Raw genomic sequence first — 23233 nt, 5'->3', positions numbered from 1 at the left:
ATATATACCTCTAAAGCGCCGACCGTGACGAACCGTCGTGTATTTTACAAAAACTTCTCCTGTCGAGCTGAAAGGGAAAATTCTAAAAATTAAAAAAGATTTACCAGATGGAAGCCCACTTCTAAATTAGCCCGAAGGAGGTATCGATTGTAAAATTTCAATTTCGTCCCGCCACAATTACCAAGCGCAGTAGGCAAAATCATTGTCCCATTTTATCTCGCGAAGAGCAGTGCGATAAAATTTTTCACTTTTTCACCGTCATTATCTTTCTAACGAATCTTTAAGGAATTTCAACTCGCGCGAAAGACTCCCGAATCAGAGCCTACTAAGACTAAAAAAACATACTCAGTAAAGACCATGAAAACAATATTTCATTACACCAAAGTTTCCATGACTTTGACTACCGACTCGAGGACTAAAGAGCTGACATTTCCTCTAAATTGGAAACTAATTCTAAATCCCCCAAATTTGAAATGCCGGAAGTGGATCGATTTGGATTAAAACCATCCGCAATGAAAAAAAAACAATAAACGAAGGATTCACAGTCAAATGACTACTTTGAGTTTTTGAAATTCGTTTGCAACTGATTGAGGAAATTCTTTCAGTTTCTCTCTTTTATTTTGGTTTGGAATCTTCGAGGATCGAACCTGGCTACCGACTGGACTGGTTACCGGGATAAGTTGCACAGACAACCAGTCTACCTACATGATAGACTGGTTACCGTTATGAGACAGGCAACCAGTCTAACTACAGGTTTGAATGAGTTTTTTATTCAACATGTGGCAGCACCGTACGATACATCTCGGCATTCCTCAACTATTCTGCTAGAAACGTCAAAAACTGCTTTAAAAATCCGAAATTCGAACTGTTGAGGCGAAGAACCAGTGTGTAAGGTATCTATATAATACAAACAAGGTATTTCCTATAGTACATGAGTAAAAATATTGCGCTAGAAAACTTAAATTTCGATCCCAAAGGCAAACAAAAAAGTAAACAAAAAATCTTTCAATCAATCAAATCAAATAGTTTATTTAGATATTTCAGTTAGGCCCTATTGGCAGGTGATATTTTGCCGATGCGGGATTATTACCGGATTGCTGTTAACAATATTTTTCCAATTGAATAGCTCATTCTGATTGGCTAGTTCAGGCACAGAAGTGCATAACTAAGAAAAATTGCCTCTAACTAGAAAAATTTAGGAAAAGAAGTGTTGAACAGAGTTGGAGAAAATAGCCCCTCCAACAACAGTCCAAGCGAAGCAGTCAGAACCACCAGTCAGTGCACCATGGCAGGGCTGTCCATACCTAGCATTTGAATTTGGGGGAGGGGCAGAGAAAGGAAGGGGCTGGATATAACAACGATATTTGCAAAAAGGGCACTTTCTCCAAATTTCCCAACTGCCCTGTCTGCAACCCCCCCCCCCCTCGAATACAGCCGGGCAGTTTATTTAATAGCCTCTGCGGCTCTGTTCTCCATGTAGCTTAAACGTAGTTCGAAGTTTAGCGGGAATGGGGTTAATTTGTTGGCAGTGGCCCTTCTGGCAACCACTGTGAAAATGTGTGTATGTACTTTTACACTGTTCCCGCGGGTTGTTCTTTCTTTGTTTTGTGTTGGTGGAGTGGAGCCCAGAGACAGACGAGGTATCGAAAAAACCAACGTCAGAGAGCCTCATTACATAAGCTCCAGAATAGCGAAACTAAAGCAGAAAACCTGTTATCACTATTGCTTGACAAGTTTACTATTTCTTAGCTCTAATGTGATGGGTGCTCTAATCTAATGTGATGCGAGGCAGAAAACCCGTTATTGCCGCTTTTGCTTAACAAGTTTACTATTTGTTAGCTCAAATGTAAATGGTGCATCGAGGCAGAAAACCCATTATTGCCGCTTTACGGCTATATTTGATATTCTATTTCTATTTTCTAGGTTTGACTATTGCTGAGCGACACCGGACCAGTCGACCAGCAGACGACAGGATGAGCGAACAGATGAAATTCATTGTCGCTGAACTGGCGAAACCGCCGTTCAATAAACACTACAATCTGATCAGTTTCGATTCTCTGGAGAGCGTTCAAGTTCTACAAATCGTCACTGACGTTCTCGGCGAAATCGACCCCAAGGTCAGGCGGAAAACAATTTTTTTTAAACACCCAGACCCTCAACCCGCTAAGCGCCGCGCAGGGCATTATAAGAGGGTTCGATGTTTCCTTTTCCCAATGGGGGAGAGACCAGAGAAGAACCTTCGTCCGAGAAACTATGTCGCAACCAGGGTTTGAACCTGTAATCCCTAGATTGACGAGACCAGTGACCGGCGGCTTAAACCACTCGGCCGCTGTGCCTCCCTTTGAAAAAATTGATTGATGATGTCATTTGGGGATTTATTTCGACATCTTTTCGGAGGGGTCTATAAGTCAGCCATCTTTTTAGAAACGTCTATAAAACCTCCTAGATCACTTACGTACCTGGAAATCAGGGAAAAGTTCGGAGAATTGTCTTTTCTTTATTAGAAAAATCAGGGAATAGTAGAAAACAGGGAAATTTTGTAAAAAAATAGCTTTCAGGAAAAGTCATGGAAATGTGTTGAAATTGCTAGATGACAATCAAACAGTTTCCATCTATGTCTTATGAATTTGACTGTGTTAATTTATTGGATTCTTAGCAGATCATGTCGGGGAAAATAACGTGCATGTCAGGGAATAGTTAAAGAAGAAGTCAGTGAAATAGAAATGGCCGCCCCCGGTTTAATGATTTATTCGTTGTTGTTGTATTTTGTAGCAAAAAGCCGATATTCGCGATGAAACGGCCGAACAGTCGGCGATCCGTCTGCTTAACATTCTACGAATTCTCAAATATAAACCGAAAGACAATGACATGTAAGTGAAATAGAAGATAACTGTGGAATTCACCTCACATTGTTCAGTCAAAATGTGTTCAAAGGCCTAATTGATTTTCTTCAATGGTGAAAAGTTGCTTCAACTTCTGATGAGAAATATAGAGAAATTGAATTGTGGAAAGCCATAATATGCCAGCAACACCTGGTGTGGTGGATACCCACTTCCACAAGTGGAATCCTTTATTTGCGCCGTAGTTGTTGTCCTACTCTGCACTTGTGACATCCGGTGGATTTTCACTTTTCACAAGTGGTGTCCTCTGTTGCCGCAGTAGTTGATGTCCTACTGCACATTAGCGACACCTGGTGGATCATCACTTGCCACAAGTGGAATCCTCTATTGCCGCAGTAGTGTATGTCCTACTGCACACTAGTGACACCTGGTGGATCATCACTTGCCACAAGTGGAATATATTGCCGCAGTAGTGTATGTCCTACTGCACACTAGCGACACCTGTTACATCCTCACTTGCCACAAGTGGAATCTATTGCCGCAGTAGTTGATGTCCTACTGCACACTAGCGACATCTGGTGGATCATCACTTGCCACAAGTGGAATCCTCTATTGCTGCTGTAGTTGATGTCATAGTGCACATTATGGTGGATCTTCACTCACCAAATCCTCGTTTGCCCGATATTAACTTTAGGTTCATCGATTTGTTTTCGTTTTTAGGAGTAACTTCCGTCAAGGCCTCGTCACCGGCGACAAGTCGGTGATCTACCCGATACTGACGTGGCTCCTCGTTAAGAAGGACGAGCTGAAGAAACGCGCGTACCTCGCCAAGTTCCTCGTTAAAATCGAGGTTCCTCCCGACTTCATGCAAGAGGATGATATCGTCGCGCTTTACTCGCAGGTCAATAAATTAACCCTTTAAACTCTGAACTAAAAAACTGACCTATTTTGGAAATGTTTACCATACGTACGTATTCTGAAAAAGTTATGGGGTTACATCAGGAATGTTTCTCCCTCCCTTAGCTCTGTGAATCAGGCCTATCCTCTCTAGCTCTTCAGCTTCTAGTACATCTAGGCATTATTGGGGGGCATGGAACTGGGTATACACCCACAACTGGAAACACTACAGCCCCACAACTGTGTAACTAGGATCCAATCCACAACTGTGGAACTGAATATAAACCCACAACTGTGGAACTGAATACAAACCCACAACTGTGGAACTAGGATCAGATCTGCAACTGTGGAACTGAATACAAACCCACAACTGTGGAACTGAATACAAACCCACAACTGTGGAACTGAATACAAACCCACAACTGTGGAACTGAATACAAACCCACAACTGTGGGACTGAATGCAAACCCACAACTGTGAAACTGAATACAAACCCACAACTGTGGAACTAGGATCAGATCTGCAACTGTGGAACTGAATACAAACCCACAACTGTGGAACTGAATACAAACCCACAACTGTGGAACTGAATACAAACCCACAACTGTGGAACTGAATACAAACCCACAACTGTGAAACTGAATACAAACCCACAACTGTGGAACTAGGATCAGATCTGCAACTGTGGAACTGAATACAAACCCACAACTGTGAAACTGAATACAAACCCACAACTGTGGAACTAGGATCAGATCTGCAACTGTGGAACTGAATACAAACCCACAACTGTGAAACTGAATACAAACCCACAACTGTGGAACTAGGATCAGATCCACAACGCTGGTACAGATCCACAACTATGCAACTGGTTTCACCCCCACGACTGCGGAAGCGGATCCTGATTATTTTTGTTCCGTTTATTTTCAGTACGAAGATCACATGGAACAATTCAAAGATCTTCACAAACGCAGCGAAGAGCTGAAGAAAAACGGCCTGTCGACGGGTGATATTAAAAAAGACATCGCCAGCATGGAAGAGGAGAAAGAACACTTACTGAAACGCGTCGAAAGACTGAAGAAAAAGGTACTGAAATTATAACTTAGTTCTCTCGATCTCTAAACATATTCGGCCTGAATGACAAATATATGTTGGCGCCATGTAGGCTGTTTTGGTTTTCAATGGAATACCAAAACACAGGGTTATACGTAGTGAAAATCAGTTCATTTTCAATGAAATTTGCACTTAATTTTAGGCTCCCAGATTCGAAAATTGTCAAACGAATCCACTACTCCTGATATGTTTCGTTGTTTTCTAGGTCGAGTCGAATCCGTCTGCTACTCCTGATATCGATATTTCCATGTTTCGTTGTTTTCTAGGTCGAGTCGAATCCGTCTGCTACCCCGATGTTGAACGTCGCACGCAACCTACGCATGGAACGCGACCGTGAACAAAAACTAGCCAATCAAAAACAAGAACAGAAGAATCTCGTGAGTTTCAAACTTCTAATCGAAGTCTCGAATACAGGGATGAGAATTCCCCGCGGATCCGCGGTTTCCCGCGGATTTCAGTATTGAAAAATATCAATTTTCCAAATAGTCCAAAAATGATGTAAAAGTATGGGGTGGGGGTGATGATCTCACTCAATTGGTCCGGCGCGATCGGTAATCAGGTGAACCGTAAAAGCGTTCAGTGCCTGTTTTACTTATCGTCACGTAAAAGTATCGCATTTCAATGCATATTCATTGCAACACAGTGATTTTGTATGTACATTTGTACTACGATGAGTTTGTATGTATTTTATCGATCGGTTGCAGACACGCACGCACAGCAACAGTAGTAACGTATATAGGTCTACTTACTGTTGCTGCGTGTGTGTGGCGAACGCTTTCGGATATTATACACTACTGGGTGATGATTTTTAGTGAGCATTCATCGGCGCATTTTTACTGCAATAATTCAGGGCTCGACCCGTAATGCATGAGATGCTGAATGTCATCAAATGAGGATGTACCACATTGGAACTAGCCATTACCTTCAAAAATATAATAGTCGTTCATGGGTTCAAGATCGCTCTAAGTGCTCGGAAAACGTATTTAATTTCTAAAATTTTCTCGGGGGAGGGCCCCAACCCCCCCCCCCCGAAATAGCTTCGCGCCTTCGGCGCTCGCTAGTGCTGACGGCTACGCCGTCAGCTGGTTCGCGTATGTCACTCAAGAAAAATAACCCGCGGATTTTACAGGTCGGCGTTCTCATCTCTGCGAATATCTCTGATGCAATTGATTGACCCCTCAATTTTCGGAACAAACCTTTCGACGTGAACCTTTGATCTCTTTGATTTCTTTTGAAACTCCTTCTAAATGGTAAAATGCTTTTGATATAAACTAAGGTGCTTGAAACGGCTTTCAAATGAGAAAAATGCCCGAAACTCCAACTTCAATTTTGAGATATAGGCAATTACAAGTTTTTGTCTAGTTTGTAGTTGTACCTTAACCTACCCCTAAATTGGTACAGTTGGGACCAAGATTTTTTTTTACCCAATTCGGCAGTTACTAAATTAGAAATTAATGGTTTACCAAGATAGAGTCTACAGTAATTGGGATATGAAAGTGGTGCAGACAGTTCCATGAAATTTGAAATTTTCTCGTTTAAAATTGTAGGAATGACTGATTCGTAGGAACCCTTAGGTCAGAATAATGATAAAATCGATGTTTGTAATTTGTAGATAATGCACAGCGACCAAAGATTGTCGAGATTACAAAATCAGCTGAAAGACTTGAGACAGGCGGCGGTCGGCGCGACACCTGAAGGTATGAAATAGATCGACTATCCATAAAACATCAATATGAATGATTTAATTTTGATTACTGATTTCATACTTGAAAAAACTATCTTAGATTTCTTAGATGAATGTATGTGTCAAGAGGTTAATGCTTGTATCAGTCTGCAGCCTGGAACCTGGACCCCTTTAAACATTCATTATTGTAGTGTGAAGTGTGAATAGTTTTTGAGAGTGTGCTGATAAAATGTCTGGTGTTTGTAGTTCATTTTCAATTGAAAATGTCTCGGGTGAAGCCCTGAACACATGTGAAGTGTGGATGATCAGTTTTTGAAAGTGTGCTGATAAAATTTCTGGTGTTTGTAGTTCATTTTCAATTAAAAATCTCTCAGGTGAAGCACTGAACACATGTGAAGTGTGGACGATCAGTTTTTGAAAGTGTGCTGATAAAATATCTAATGTCTAGTGTTTGTAGTTCATTTTCAATTAAAAATGTCTCAGGTGAAGCACTGAACACATGTGAAGTGTGGACGATCACTTTCTGAAAATGTGCTGATAAAATATCTAATGTCTGGTGTCTGTAGTTCATTTTCAATTAAAAATGTCTCAGGTGAAGCACTGAACACATGTGAAGTGTGGACGATCAGTTTTTGAAAATGTGCTGATAAAATGTTTGGTGTTTGTAGTTCATTTTCAATCAAAAATGTCTCTGATGAAGCACTGAACACATTAGAAGAAGTGTGAATGATAAGTTTTGCTGAGTGTGCTGATAAAATGACAACTTCTACGTACCCCGGTATCTTAAAATAGCCTGAGGTATCGATTACAAAAATCAATTTCGTCCTGCCATAATTACCAAGCGCAGCATTCAAAATCAATATCTCATTTATGGCAAATCATTTCACAATTTTCTCACTATGCACAGCCCAGTAAAATTGGTCAATTATCGCTGTCAAACTCTAGCGAACAATTTCATAATTTCATCCTTCGAATTCTCGAAATATAAGAATATTCTTCAACCGAATGCAGACGGACAATGCCTGGATGGGTTGATAATGTCAAGCAGACGGATCGCGCACGGCAGACGAACATCACTGAGGTAATAATATATCGCGCATAGCAGACGGGTTGAGATTGGCGAGCAGACGGATTACGAACAGCAGAAAAGCAGACGGGTTGACATATTCGAGCAGACGGATTCAACAAAAAATCATTAACGTACTCGTTACGATGCTGACAAATGACACCGACGACGGGCAGACGTCGTTTAATTTCACGCTTACGCCTGATTGCTCATACAGCACAGACGGCTTGTACATGGCCGTTCTAAAACTCGTCGGCGGAACGTCGATAACCCTAACTGGACTCGTCTTGAACGTCATCAACATCATCGTCTTGCGAAAACAACCGATAATTTCCGTATCGATTCAACTTCTCGTATATCTCGCGTACGCGGATATCGCCTTTTTGATATGTCGCGGTATCCGCGAACCGCTGCGTTACTGGATCGGCTGGGCCGTGGGCGGCGACTTCATCTTCCGGCAGAAGGTCCACCTGTATCCGCGTTACCGCGACTACCCGGAAGAGATCATCTACTTACAACCGGATATCTATTTATCGATCGATTTTCTACGCTACGCGACGCACGTGTCGCGTAACTGGCTGACCGTTTTGATCAGCGTCGAGAAACTGTTGTCGCTCGCGTTTCCGTTTTTCGCGCGCGCAAAAATCACGAAACGCCGCGCGCTTTACGCGTACATCGCGGCGTCGACGCTTACTTCGTGCGTCTACCTACCGCATATTTACGGCCTCGCTCATAAAACCGACGTCACCGGTTACGACGTCTGCACCGGCCGACCGGTGCGAGGTCTGCTGCACACGTTCAACGTCTGGGACCGATGGAAGTCCGTGAACTCGTGGTTTCTAAGTCACGCCGTTAAGGAAGTCCTGCCGTTCACGATCATCGTCGTTTCGAACGTCTACATTGTCGCGAAAGTTCGTCGCATTTCGCGTAGCCGCAAAAAACTGACGACGACGACGACGTCGGAATCGGCCGAATCGGAATACGCCGATTCGATGAAAGCCGTTCGTTTGACGGTCGCCGTTTCGGTTATTTTCATGATTTTCGAATTGCCGAGTTCGTTCACGAGTTATCAGAAGATCGTCGCGCTGTTCGTCGAGTTGCCGCGTCGGCGCCATTCGGGCACGACCAAAAACGTGCAGCGATTTTTCGCCGAATTGTTCCCGATCGCGGATTCGTCGGCGAACTTTTTCGTTTATTGTTTGGTGCATGATCGGTTTCGACGAACGGCGAAAGCGTTGTTCGTGCGCGAAAAAGATCAGTAACCCTTTTGGCACTGGCTAATTAATTTAATACGCGAACGAATTTAAGAATTTTTGAAAAATTGCCCCCAAGTGCAAGTGTATAACGGGCATAACGCTTTAGTGCTACTACTCCGCAGTGCGATGTATCGTTAGTTACTAGTACTTCGCAATTTTTGACGGGTACTGCTGTCTTTTAATAGATAAAAACTGATCGCTAATTACACCAATACGCCGCAAAGCGCAGTACTGATTTATACACCGCACTGCGGTGTAGACATGCTGAGAGGTTTAACCTTTCCCGATGAAAAGCAGGATTCTGTAGCGTAGTCATGACGAGTCCAAAAGTCTTCAGATGTTAGATTTGCTAAGAAAATCTTCCTCGCAATTTTTTTAAACAATATTAATTAGATACCAGCATTTTCTGCAGCATTTTGTTTTCCAGATTTTTTACATCAATATACAAACAATAACATAAAATGGATTATAGAATTTCTTAAACTTTAACACAAATTGTGCACAAAGATTCTGGGCCCACTATAAAAGGGGATACATGCATTTACGATTCGAGTCTGGTCAGGGCCAGAATGACCCGGTTCAAATCATCATCTCCGCGCAATATGAAGACACTGCTAGTGGAGAGTGAAGTCATTTTGACACGCACAAAATTCACCGACGTTTTGAGTTTGACGAATGTACCTACCAATATCCTCTCCATATTAAAAAACAGGACACTACTGAAAAACTACCTAAAACACCAACCAGAACAACTGACATCCTAATAAAAATACAGGCTGAGGTCTTTATTTTGATATTACGTGTACAAACTGGGGGCTGAGGACAACATACTTCCCTAAATTCTTTGTCCCAATACAACCTTCTTCACAACATAAACAAACTAACAACATTCTTCCTGTACTTTTAATTTTTCCACAATCTTCTAACCAGAGATAAAAACCTTCTGAACAAACAATTCTCTCTGGAAAGCGTAAGGTTTAATTCACAAAAATATGCGTTCCTTAAAAAATTTGATGTGCTCGAACTGCGCTGTAGACCTAGAACGAACAACATCACCGAATAAGTCTATCCCCAAGACTTCTAATTACCATAAATACACAATTTTTCCTTCCATTGGCTAAAACCCCCGCCACCTTAAATACACCCCTCATAACCGAAAACTCACTTCCCAGTGGCGGCAAAAATCTACTACGAGGATATAAGACAACGCTTTCATTCTACACTGCGTGCCGAATGAAAGTTACCGGTATAAAAAACGCGTACTCGGATTTTAACATCTTTTAAATCATTGCACATCTTCCGAATGTTTGCGTCGCGAGGATAGAATTTATTGAAAAGTGTGAGAAACTGCGATGAAATCGTTGTCCTTGCTTTAATTAATAGTCTTAATTGCAACTGATCTTACATATTTCCGCTTTCTGGTTTCGATGGGAAACAAAAAATTTGCACGGAATGAAAGATAAATAAATTCGGGATTGCCAAAATTGAGAGTTTGGAAAATTTGTTTTCTCAGCAATTTATAGAAGAAAGGTGAAAATGAGTATTAAATGAATTGGATCTCCAGCTTCCGTGTGACCCTTATTCTCATGCAATGCGTCTGTCGTGGGTCTGTCTGTCTTTCGTGCTACTTAGCTTCGTTAATAGTGGCTTGATCTTGATGAAACTCGGGTGTGATGTTAGTTCGAGAGCCTAGTTGTGCGGTGAAACGAATGGGCCCAGCGCGCCACTTATTGACAGGACTAGGCACTAAGAACTCTTTTTTCTCAGCGACATGACCTTGAAGATGACCTCATAACTGAGGAATGGGGGCGAAATTGAAAAAGTTATCTCGATAAATTCAGCTATTGGGTAACCAGTTTTTGAAAGTTTGCTGATAAAATGTCTAATGTCCGGTGTTTGTAGTTCATTTTCAATTATAAATGTCTCAGGTGAAGTTCTGAACACAATTGAAGTGTGGACGATCAGTTTTTGAAAGTGTGCTGATAAAATGTCTAATGTCTGGCGTTTGTAGTTCATTTTCAATTAGCGATACCGGCTCCAGACTAGATAGATACGTATGCATTCGTCTGTTCTGCTGATTCGCGGTGTTGTTTTTTCTCCCAGGATTGTTGCAGCGTTTGGAAGAGGAAACGAAAACGAATCAGTACATCGTGCAGGATCAGCTGCCAAAACAGGTCGACGGTCGGAAAAAAGTCGTCCAGGACTTGCAGCAAGTCGTCTCGGAGCCGGCGATGGGTCAACGCGACTTAGACGAAATACAAGACAAGGTTAGTACTGAACTCGAGTCGTAGTATGCGACTCCGGAGTCATAGTATGCGACTCCGGAGTCATAGTATGCAACTCCGGAGTCATAGTATGTGACTCCGGAGTCATTGTATTTGACTCCGGAGTCATTGTATTTGACTACAGAGTCATTGTATTTGACTACGGAGTCATTGTATTTGATTCAAGAGTCATTGTATTTGACTCAAGAGTCATTGTATTCGACTCAAGAGTCATTGTATTTGACTCAAGAGTCACTGTATTTGACTCCGGAGTCACTGTATTTGACTCGGGAGTCATTGTATTTGACTCCGGAGTCGTGGAACTAATGATGTCTGATTCCAGTTATAACTTACGTCTCGACTTGCTAGGCGCGGAAATTAAATCATAAAAGGTTACAATCTCATAGTGGCCATTTACCTGGAAAACCTTGGGAATCAAAAAAAATCAGGGAGAACTCTGGGAATTGGACAAATTCTACCGAAAACCTGGAATACTCAGGGAATTTGGATAATGCCCTTTAACCATGTGTTTCTCAATGTGATTCAATAAAAAAATGAATAAATTGTGAAATTTTAAATTTAGAAATTTCTCTGATTCATTCTCGGGGAATTTTGTGTAATCGCATGAAAAAATTGGGCAAACTAGCAGGGATTTATGTTAATGGGCGGAAAGTGGCCTCCACCCTCGATCTGCTATGGATCATCGAATTCCGCATGTAGAATTCTGTATGTAGAATTTCACATCTTTGAAACTAAAAAAAAATTGCAATCGAGCAAAATTTAACTCTACGATTCTAAGTGATGGCTCCGGAACCTGGAGTCCTTCGCCGCCGAACTGCCGATGTTATCTTGTTCATGTGTTCTGAGTTAGTTTCTTCGTTTTTTTTTTTCTAGATTCGCCAAACGAACTCCGAGATCAACGAACTGATCGAGAAGCGAATGAGAAGCAACGACCCGATCGACGATAAACTATCTCTATTCAGACAACAGGTTAGTGGAAAATCATGCCCTGACAAAATCATCTTCATTGTCATCGAATTAGTTGAAGCTTTCAATGAATTCAGATCAGTGACTATAGCCGTTTCAACCCGGTTCGAACAAAGGCTCAAAAGAAGAGATGACGACCCAACTTCCAAGCCAAAATGATTTTTTCGCCGAGCAATTTGATATTTGTATTTTTCTGTTAACCCTTTCCGTGCTGACTAATGAATACCCTAAGTGCTGGACAAAATGTGAAAATTCTGAAAAATTCCGCCCTAGTGTGTTGAATAACGTGAATACCACTATAGTGCGTCTACACCATGGTGCGGTGTATCGTTACGTACTAATATTTCACTATGTTTGACGGGTGCTGTCATCTCTGTATAGAGATAAAAACTAACAACTAATTACATCAATACACCGCAGTGCGGTGTACTAGCAAAATCAATTACCGATTCATACACCGCACTGCAGTGTAGACGTGCTGAAAGGGTTAACGATCATCTCTTACTTGAGATGATTACCCGGTACTTAATAAGAGACTTTTGAGATTCGTAATGATTGTTTTCTTCGCATTCCAGGCGGCCATTATCGCTCGTAAGAAAGAAGTGGCGGCCGAGAATCTGCGAGAGGCTCGAGAGGAGATGGTCAAAGCCGAACTGGAACTCGAGGAGAAGCAGACGGTTTTGAAAGAGTCGGACGGAGGCGAAGTTCTGAAAGGAGACGAGGTCTCGTATTGATTTAGATTTTCAACTTGAAATCGTTTTCCTACCCCAATTCTTGAATTAAATACAATACAACTCCGCTATCATTCGCAAGTTGGGTAAATCTTGTCCAAAGATCCGACAAGTGGAGTCTACTGTACTATCCAGCTCAGATATCACTCTCAATTCAAAAGATCTGACTTGAGCGGAGTCTACTGTACCATCCAACTCAGATATCACTCTCAAGTCAAAAGATCCGACTTGAGCGGAGTCTACTGTACCATCCAACTCAGATATCACTCTCAAGTTAAAAGATCAGACTTGAGCGGAGTCTACTGTATCATCCAACTCAGATATCACTCTCAAGTCAAAAGATCTGACTTGAGCGGAGTCTACTGTACCATCCAACTCAGATATCACTCTCAAGTCAAAAGATCTGACTTGAGCGGAGTCTACTGTACCATCCAACTCAGATATCACTCTCTGATGTCAAAAGATCAGACTTGAGCGGAGTCTACTGTACCATCCAACTGGGATATCACTCTCAAGTCAAAAGATTACACCTGAGTCTGATGAATATCCTTATTGAAACTAAACCCACTGAAATAGGGATTAGCATCTGAAGGGTTAAAGGCTTGTTGTGAGTCAGTTGGATCCTACTTATTGAAGCAAGCTCAGATGACTGGCTTTTAAAGACTCTGGTATGTTTTCTCATTCAATAGAATAAGGAATTTTTTCACCATTTGTTGTTTTCAGTTCAAACGCTACGTGAATAAACTGCGCAGTAAGAGCACCGTTTATAAGAAGAAGCGTCAGGAGCTGCACGAAGTTCGCGCCGAACTCGGCGTTTTGTCGCGCACGCAAGAAATTCTGAAACAACGCGACGACCACTTGAACCATCACCTCGTGAGTATCATCGGAAAAAATGTTTAAATCCCGACGTTTCTGAAAATTTTTAATTTGAAGGAATGTTAAATACAGTCAACCCTCGATATACCGCCCACACGGGCGCAGAATGATTTCGGCGGTATAGAGAGTATGGCGGTATATCGGCGGTGTTTTCTATCTATTTGTATAGAGATGTACTTTGAGAAAACCTGGTGGCAGATATTGAGGGGGGGGGCCGTATATCGGGGGTTGACTGTACTGAAATTTAAAAGGGTCTACGAATCCAACTATTGTCTATTTGAGTCCTTCAGAGGCTTCAAAGTCACAAATGATTGTGAATTTCTTCTCTGAGCTCTCCATCCCTGAAAATTGATAGTTTGAATTCTGAGAGCAGCACAGAGTTTCTTTCTCTAGTTCCTCTCCGCACTCCCCCCCCCCCCCTCAAACAATTGCTATTAATCCTGACAATGAATTTCTTTCTGTTGTCCTCTGAGCCCATCACCCCAGACAATTGATAGTTTCAATCCCTACAGCGACAGAGTTGATAGTTATCCTGACAATGAGTTTATATCTGTAGTTCGCTGAGCTCGCGACCCCAGACAATTGATAGTCTGAATCCCGACAGAGTTTCTTTCTGTGGTTCCTATCCGAGCTCACCACGATTACGACGATATTCATTTCGCAAACAGGCGATGGTCGAGAGTCAGAAAGGCGTGACCGGTTACCGCGACACGCAGGAAGAACTCGAAATGGTCTCGACGAAGAAAAGCGAACTGGACGAAGTGAAAGGCCGCACGCTCGACGAAATGGCCGACATGGTGCGCAAATTGAATATGAAAATACAAGAGAAGAAATCGTCACTGGCCCCGATCATCAAAGAGCTTCGGCCCATGAGACAAAAGTCTCAGGTGAGTAAGAGTCGCTTATGGAATGTGCAGACATCCGTAATTATTATAACCGGGTTACGGGAGTCGGATTGATATGAAAATTGTGAAAATGTAAAAAATCATGAAAATGTCTGAAGAATTCTAGAAGATTGTCTTTGAAGATATTTTGCTCGCAATTTTTTAAATGCCATATTCCATAGAGCTGAGAATTTATTCGTAATCGGTGTTAAAAGTTACCGAAAGTTTATTTCAATCAGATTTTGCTAAGTAACTGCTTATTTTATTGAACTTCGACGCGAAAAAAAAAGTTAAATATCTGAAAAAATCATGTGAAATTTCCTGGTATTTTGTTGAGGTAAAAGGGCTGAAAGTCAGTTGTAAGGATGTGAAAAAAGGGGAAAATTCCACAGTTCGATTCGGCAATTTGACACCTTGTGAAATTCAAGTTAAGATTTTTCAGCAAAATTTGTGTGGAAAATCTTCAATTTTTCAGCAAAATTTTTGTGGAAAATCTTCAATTTCTACTTGAACGGCTCTTTCATTTCATAGCTTGTCTTCGTTTTATTCTTACGTAGGAATTATCAGCGATTCACGAAGAAAAGAAGGCCGCCTACGACACGTTGTCGGCCGGACTGGAGAGCAATCGATCAAAACTTGAACAGGTTAGTTTGTCGGTCACCGATTATTTATGAATCGTTGACCTATCTTGTTTTGGCGAAGAAATCGATGAAGTCCATTTATGTAATTGTGTAGAAGCATCTGTTTTGAATCGGGCATGCCTACACCGCAGTGCAATGTATCGTTAGTTACTTATATTTCACAATGTTTGACGGGTGCTGCCATCTTTACTTAAAGTAGAAACTAATTACATCAATTAACCGCCATGTCGCTCTGATTTATACACTGCACTGCGGTGTTGTAGATGCACTGAAAGGCGTGTCTCTGTCACCCGTGATTATTGATGATGTAGGAAATTAAAACTAATTACATCAATTCACCGCCATGCGATTTACTTGCAGTCGCTCTGTTTTATACATGGCACTGCGGTGTATATGTACTTAAAGGCATGTCTCTGTTACCTGTAATTATTGATATTCTTTGTCTTTCTCTCTGTCTGCCCTTTCGTAGGAAATAAAAACTAATTACATCAATTCACCACCGTGCGATGTACTAGCAGTCGCTCGGTTTTATACACCGCACTGGGGTGTATATGTACTTAAAGGCATGTCTCTGTTACCTGTAATTATTGATGATGTTCTTTGTCTTTCTCTCCATCTGCCCTTTCATAGGAAATAGAAACTTATCACATCAATTCATCGCGACGTGATGTACTAGCATTCACAAAGTTTTATACACCGCACTGCGGTGTAGACGCACTGAAAGGCGTGTCTTTGTCACCTGTGTTTATTGATGATGTTCTCTGTCTTTCTCTCCGTCTACCCTTTCGTAGGAGGTGCGCGGTTTACGCGAGGAGGTCATGGCCGAGGAGTCGCGTTATCACTACATGCACAGCATGAAAAACATCCTCGAGTTGCAGCAGAAGCGAATCGTCGATGAAATGAAAGCGTACGTCTCGTCCGATCCGCAAGAGAAGAAAAAAGCCTTCCGGTAAGTACGGCCACTTATTGGGATTCTCCAACGCTACGGTGGCATTTGAGGATTCCACTGATTACAAGCAAGGTTCCCTTAGGTTCGCCAGTTAATTACTCAGTCTTATAAGTAATTGATGAAAACTGTACCGATAACTGAGTAGGAAATTGAATTCGATGTATATTATTCGGTGGGTTATGTGATAATGTATGGATTCTAAAAGTTCAGTTAAAATTTGGTCAATGACGAATAAATTTTAACGATGTTTGAAATGATTGCTCGTCACACCTGATGGGGTTAAGTTGTTAGATTGGTTATAGAGCTAAAATGAGCTAAGACTGGTCTTAAGTTGTTCGTTTGGCTATAAAACTAAATTGGACTTAGACTGGGGTTAAGTTGTTAGTTTGGCTAAAACTACAATGAGCTGGGTCTGGTCTTACATTGTTAGATTGGTTATAGAACTAAGGTGGTCTTAGAACGGTCTTTAGTATAAGCCATGGACTTAGACCGGTCTTTGCTTAGCCTACCGGTATTATAAATCTGATCCACGGAGCGAGTCCGACCTTTGTTTTGTACAAATCTTCGAATTTCTCTGTATTAGAAGAAAGAGACGTTTTTAAATAAACGCTTTCCACCTTAGAACTCTGGGGCAGGTTGCATAGTCATGGCTTAGACTTAATACCAGTCTAAGACCAACTTAGTTCTATAGCCAATCTAACAACTTAAGACCAGTCTTAAGTTTTAAGACCCTTTTTGGAATTAAGTCACGACTGTGCAACTGGCCCCTGGGGCTGGTTCTGTAGTCATGGCTTCGACTTAAGTCCAGTCGAAGACAATCTTAGTTCTATAATCAATCTAACAACTTAAGTCCGGTCTTATTATATAAGACCTCTAATTGAACATAAGTCTCGACTACCGAATCAGCCGCCGATTATAAGCTGAACTTTTTTTCGAAATTTTTTCATTTTCAATTCACAGCGAAATTTACACGAAGAAAATCCAAGAGCAGGAGAACCTCGGCAAAGGTCTGCGCGAAAAACAGAAAATGGTTCGCGAGAACCACACGTCGAATATGGTACAGATGAAAATGTGGAAGGACATCGAACGGCTGATGGAGTGTAAACAAAAATGTGTCAAACGACAACAGGCAGACGGCGGCGGCGGTTACCACGACGACCGATACGCCGGACGGCAGGACGACGATGACATCACCGGGGATCGGTTGATTTTATAGGAAACGTTTTTTTTTCTCGTTTCGAATATTTCTTAGGAGGTTTTGATCTGCGGCCCGGGCCCAGACCCTATCAGACATTCAATACTTTAACGTTTTCTGTCAAAAATGAACTACAAACACCAGACATTAGACATTCTATCAGCACACTTTCAAAAACTCATTGTCCACACTTCACATGTGTTCAGTGCTTCACCTGAGACATTTTTAATTGAAAATGAACTACAAACACCAGACATTAGATATTTTATCAGCTCACTTTCAAAAACTGATCGTCCACACTTCACATGTGTTCAGTGCTTCACCTGAGACATTTTTAATTGAAAATGAACTACAAACACCAGACATTAGATATTTTATCAGCTCACTTTCAAAAACTGATCATCCACACTTCACATGTGTTCAGTGCTTCACCTGAGACATTTTTAATTGTAAATGAACTACAAACACCAGACATTAGACATTTTATCAGCGCGCTTTCAAAAACTGATCTACACTACAATATAGTGAATGTCTGAAGGGTTGTAGATTCCGGGCTGCCAGGTGAATATTGACACTTCAATATTCATTAATAGTCACTCGTGAAAAAGAAACTCGAAAGTTCTTAAAACATTTTCGTTGATGAGTTCAAAACAATTCGTTGATTATGTTTTTTTTTTCTGTACATCAGAAACCGTCCACTTAACCGGGAATAATGGAGCATGTTATCAGTAAAAGACCCAAAAACACTGTTTTTTTTCGCAGTAATGCAGTAGAACCCGCTTAATTCCGATCATTTGGGACCAATGAAATTCATCCAATTTACAGGAAATCTGGATTAAAAGTCATTTTCTTGTATATTAACGCGAACAAATGGACTGCAAATATCGTCCGGATTAGACAGAATAAAGGATTAAGCAGGTTTCACCGGATTTCAAAAGTTGATTCATTGTGTGCTGCTGGGGTGGATCTAGAGGCCAATTTTGAAGGACTTGTCACAACATCCCAAAGGGCACTTTGATGTCCACAAAGGAAAAAATTTGATGGTCTTTTGCAAGTCACTCTGAATCCGCACCTAGTGTGGAGTTTACACTAGTTCCTAATTCAATAAATCGACCTTAAGTTTCAAAAGACGAATCTTGAGATGAATTTCGAGCTGAAACGTAAAATATCTATATTGTGTTTTTTTGAGGGGTTTATTATCGATGTTAGACATTGTTCGTCGCCGTTCTTGCCGCCGTCCAAAATTATCAAACAATTATCTCGTATTATTTATATTTTGTCTTGTAGCGAAATAAAAGAAAACTATATGTTCAGTTTAATCGAGTTGTACTAGATGCTGAATAGAGAATAAACCGGGGTTGGTTTTCTCCACTTGAAGAAGGAAATGTTCCCAGCTGTCCTTCCAAGTCTTCTTTTTCTGGTTTGTTTGGAAAAAAGTTTGGACAAACATCATCATTGTCCTTCCTTTTGATAGCAATTACTTCCAAATTTTATTTTGCAAATGAGGATCCACCAGGTGTCACTAGTGTGCAATAAGACATCAACTACTGCGGCAATAGAGGATTCTACTTGTAGCAAGTCAGGATCCACCAGGTGTCGCTAGTATGCAGTAGGACATCAACTACTGCGGTAATACAGGATTCCACTTGTGGCAAGTTAGGATCCACCAGGTGTCGCTAGTGTGCAGTAGGACATCGACTACTGCGGCAATAGAGGATTCCACTTGTTGCAAGTGAGAACATGAAGTATGCCTACACCGTAGCGAGCAGACACTTTACTTTTGGCAAGTGAGGATTCACCAGGCGTCGCTAGTGTGCTGTAGGACATCATGTACGGTTCTTATTTCTCCCTCAATATCGCTTACGGCCTTTAGTAGTGACAACTAGTTTTCACTATAATGTAGTGAAAATTAGTTGGCACCATTAAAACAATCTTGACAACAAAAACAATTAAACATTGGCCATTTATTCAGATAATGATACGATGAATTACCAAAATTCAATTGCCCGACTCAAGAATTCATTGTGGAATTTGAAATCGCGAAAATAAAAAAGAACGCATCGCTAATGCGCAGCGAAGCTAGCGCCGCGTGATAGAGCTGCACAAAGACGTGTTCATCTCTGGAGAAGACGGTCAGAAACTTAAGATGTTCGGTCTAAACATAATAATCATGTCGTCTGGCCTCCTTTGTGTCGGACACGCTCTGCCAATAGGTAAGATTTTTATTTCTAAAATGATTTATCTCGATCGAAAATATCGCGCTACCATGTATTTTTCCGTACTTACACATTCAATAGGGTTAAGGTTTAACTATTGGCTTAACTGAATTACTAAAAGCTGTAATATTGGACTAACCGATTTTCCGGTCTCCTCGGTCAGTTCGTTATCCGAAGAGGATTCGTTGTAGAACTATTGATTACATGTCCTGCATGCTCTGGCTTAAGATTAAATTATACATCGAGAACTTACTGAACAAATCCGAACAATTCATCCACTTAATTTCCAGTACTAGTAAACTATACAATCTTTCCACTTTTCTTAGGAAAGCCTTTATTATACATCTTCAGCTATTAAATGGGTAATCTGACTCCAACAGTGTGACCACATAGATATATTCCATGTATGTGGAAAGGCTTTCTATTACCAGATCTATAGAAGCAAAATCAGTACAAATCTCATTTTCTAATGAGTAATATATATTTATTAAGCGAACGTTTTCGGGAGTTACATTATCCCCTCTTCGGGCATAGCGCAAATGACTAAATTTACATATCATACTGGTATTCATATAGAATAAAACGAAGCTAATTACAAACAATTTCAAATTACTGAGTGACAAGATAATTACAATACAAAGATAATTAATTACACACAATCTAAATTACTGAGTGAAGATATTTGACTTGTAGTTAATTATCTAAAAACATTGAGGATGTTCGAATATTTGTTGATTAAGGGAGGGCTGTTGAGTTTTGATAAAAAGCTTTCTATCACCTTTGGTATATTATGTTTTTAATGTATTTATATACCTGAATTATCTTATCCGTATCCGTATCCGCCATACAGTATTATGTAATTGTGTTTTATCATACAAAAACTTGTATTTTGTGATATAATAAACTAATAATGATGATAATAATTAAAGATTATGCTCCTTCAAGACGTGTTGCACATTCAATAATTGGGCTTTAGTGTAGATTATAAAGAGTGTATAGAAGTGTGTATATGTTTTCAGTTATCATATTTGTTATCGGACCGAAATTGGATCAGACTGGCCTTAAAGTTATTTTATTCGATTTCTTATCGAAACCGACTCAGACTGGCCTTAAGTTGTTAGCTTGATTGGTTTTTAGAACCAAACTAAGTTGAGACTGGTTTTAAGTTGTCTAGAATATGGCAATAGAATCATAATGAATGCAAGCTTGTCCTTAGTCGTTACCTAGATTGGCTACAAAACCAAAACGAGTCCTTAAAACCAACATGAGCTTAGACTGGTCTTAAGTTGTTGGATTGGTTGTAGAACCAAAGTGAGCTTAGACTGGTCTTAAGTTGTTAGATCGGTTATACAACAATTGTGGAACCAAAATGAGCTTAGACTGGGCTGGTTTTAAATCGAAGCCATGGCTGTGCAAGAGGCGGCTTACTGATGAAGCTCGTTGTTTAATAGATCACATCTCATCCACAGATACGGCATGCGCCTCAGGAGGCCGGCTGAAGTGGAACATCATCCCTGGTTTTGCTCTTGCAGACTTCAACGATAACTATATCGGCCGAATGAGTGAACTCGAATGTCTGAAATCGTGCGCCAATTTCGCTAAATTCCTGTGTCGTTCTGCCGACTACCAAACGGGGCGTCGAGAATGTTGGATCCAACGAGAAAGTCGATTTACCTTCCCTGAGAAATTCCGAAGTTTCACTGAATATAAAATGATCGACTGGCAGTGCGAAACGATCAACTCATTGTGTGAGTATGTTGATTGAGAAGTGTTGAATCTTGGGCCTCCATTCTAGTACATTTTACCAGACATTATCAGAATTTAACGAGGACGCATTTATGCAAAGGCTATACTAGACATTACTAGATTTGCATCACCACGTGTAATCATTTTTAAATATCTTACGTCATTTAATGGAATTTCATGTTTCGTTCTAAAGAACTTGACTCAATTATTCAAATACATATTAGAACGATGACAACACTCAAACGTGGTGAACGGATAATAAGTTAAATCCCAATATTTACAGATTAAAAGAATTTAAAAACCATAATACTTCATGCCTTGCCAAACACTAATTATTTACTCACTCACCAATTTACTCAATTAACCTGTTCTCCTCTGTATATATACCCCTGTTTTTAGTCTATTTCTCACACTGACGATGATCTCTAGGGTGAGATCGAAACTTCGTGTCTTTTATATATATATTTTAGATTTAATAAATAAATTCTGGTTTTTAAATTCTTTTAATCTGTAAATAGCGGGAATTATCTTATTCAAATACATATTAGACTAATCCGATCAGCTGTTGATAACACCACTTAGCCCGACAGAAAAACATATACGCACATCCGGTCTTTGAAGCTGTTGTAACAATGCTTTTTTCTAAACGTGTCACGGATTGAGTGTGGGTGGAAGTACACCAATTCAACTTGTCAAGGTTATATCAAAGAACCTTATTGCACGTGGCAAGTTCTTCAAAATTGGCCCCTGGATTCGCTACTGGCCTCGGTCTAAGACTGGCTCCTGGGCATTAAACAGCTTCAAAAATATCGAAATTCTATCTCCCTTTTTCTGTAGATTTCCACGAGCATCAAGGTGGGCAAATTCCATCGCCAGATGTCGCTGCAGTCGGGCCTATGACGTCAGGGAGTGAATTAGAATGCGCGTTGACGTGTCTGGCCAATCAGAGATGCGATCTGATCGTCTTCAAAGCGATATCATCTGCGGAGGGGAACTGTCGTCTGTACAACAGTATCATGATACCGGATACAAAATGGCAGCCGGCAACGGACGAACTCGTCCTCAAGGACGAATCTAGATTCAACGTCTTAATAGGCAAAATATAAGACTTAAACTGAAATAAAATATACTGATGGAAGAAAAAGCTTTTAAATTAGCGACATATACAAATTTATCTTTCTATGCAGGGAAAGTAAAGAAATACTGACTCTTCTTTAATTAGGGTCCCTGGTGATCAGTCATTCCAGAATAAAGGGACCTTTCAATGAGTTTTCATCGAGAAAATATTTCAAATTTCGAGAAGCGTATGCATCACTTTCACATATCAATTATTGTAGACTCCGACTTAATTGGTAATTTTAATCTTGGTAAACTATTCATTAAGTGGTATCTGTGGCCTTTGACTGCCAACTAGGTTTAAAACCTTAAACTTATCTAGTTTTCAAGGACTTTTTGAGCATTTTGCTCAAATTCAAGGGAAAACATTTTTGGTTTAGGAGGAGATTTCAAGGAATCGAGGAGTCGTAGGAAAGGACCTTCTTAAGGGAAAGGTCAGGGAATTTGAAAAGAAGCTCAGTCATTCATCTGAAGCTCAGGTATCCCTCCGGTAAAAATCCCACAAAGGTAAAGATCCCCGTTGATAAAGATCCGCCCAAATTCAGTTTTCTATCAAACTAGAGTACAAAACTAGATACAACTTTTTGCAGCAATATACAGAATACATATGGACGTATACATACATCCTCCCCCGGCAGGGATTCGAACCTGATGGCATCGAGATTGCCACGGCACGAAACCCTGCCATAATCGACCGTGTGCGCAGATACATGCGCAGTTCAGATGATGTGATTCTTAGCCAATCAGAAATCCCGTTTTATTTTAGCCCGGGTTT

At 40.7% G+C, this 23233-nt stretch overlaps 1 protein-coding gene across 1 annotated transcript; it reads left to right on the top strand.

Annotated features, from left to right (window-relative positions):
* The first annotated feature begins 796 nt into the window (after positions 1-796).
* LOC141911053 (intraflagellar transport protein 81 homolog) lies at positions 797-18682 on the top strand. The gene is made up of 15 exons (XM_074802013.1): positions 797-893; positions 1924-2117; positions 2773-2870; positions 3561-3741; positions 4665-4820; positions 5114-5224; positions 6460-6544; positions 10957-11120; positions 12012-12107; positions 12680-12826; positions 13559-13708; positions 14380-14598; positions 15153-15239; positions 16028-16185; positions 17146-18682. Exons 2-15 carry the CDS (start codon positions 1974-1976, stop codon positions 17399-17401), a joined length of 2052 nt encoding a protein of 683 aa, XP_074658114.1. The 5' UTR covers positions 797-893; positions 1924-1973; the 3' UTR covers positions 17402-18682.
* Positions 18683-23233: the final 4551 nt, after the last annotated feature.

Source organism: Tubulanus polymorphus, chromosome 9 (genome assembly GCF_964204645.1).
Source record: "Tubulanus polymorphus chromosome 9, tnTubPoly1.2, whole genome shotgun sequence".
NCBI lineage: Eukaryota > Metazoa > Nemertea > Palaeonemertea > Tubulaniformes > Tubulanidae > Tubulanus > Tubulanus polymorphus.
This window is presented reverse-complemented; position numbering and strand designations above follow the sequence as displayed.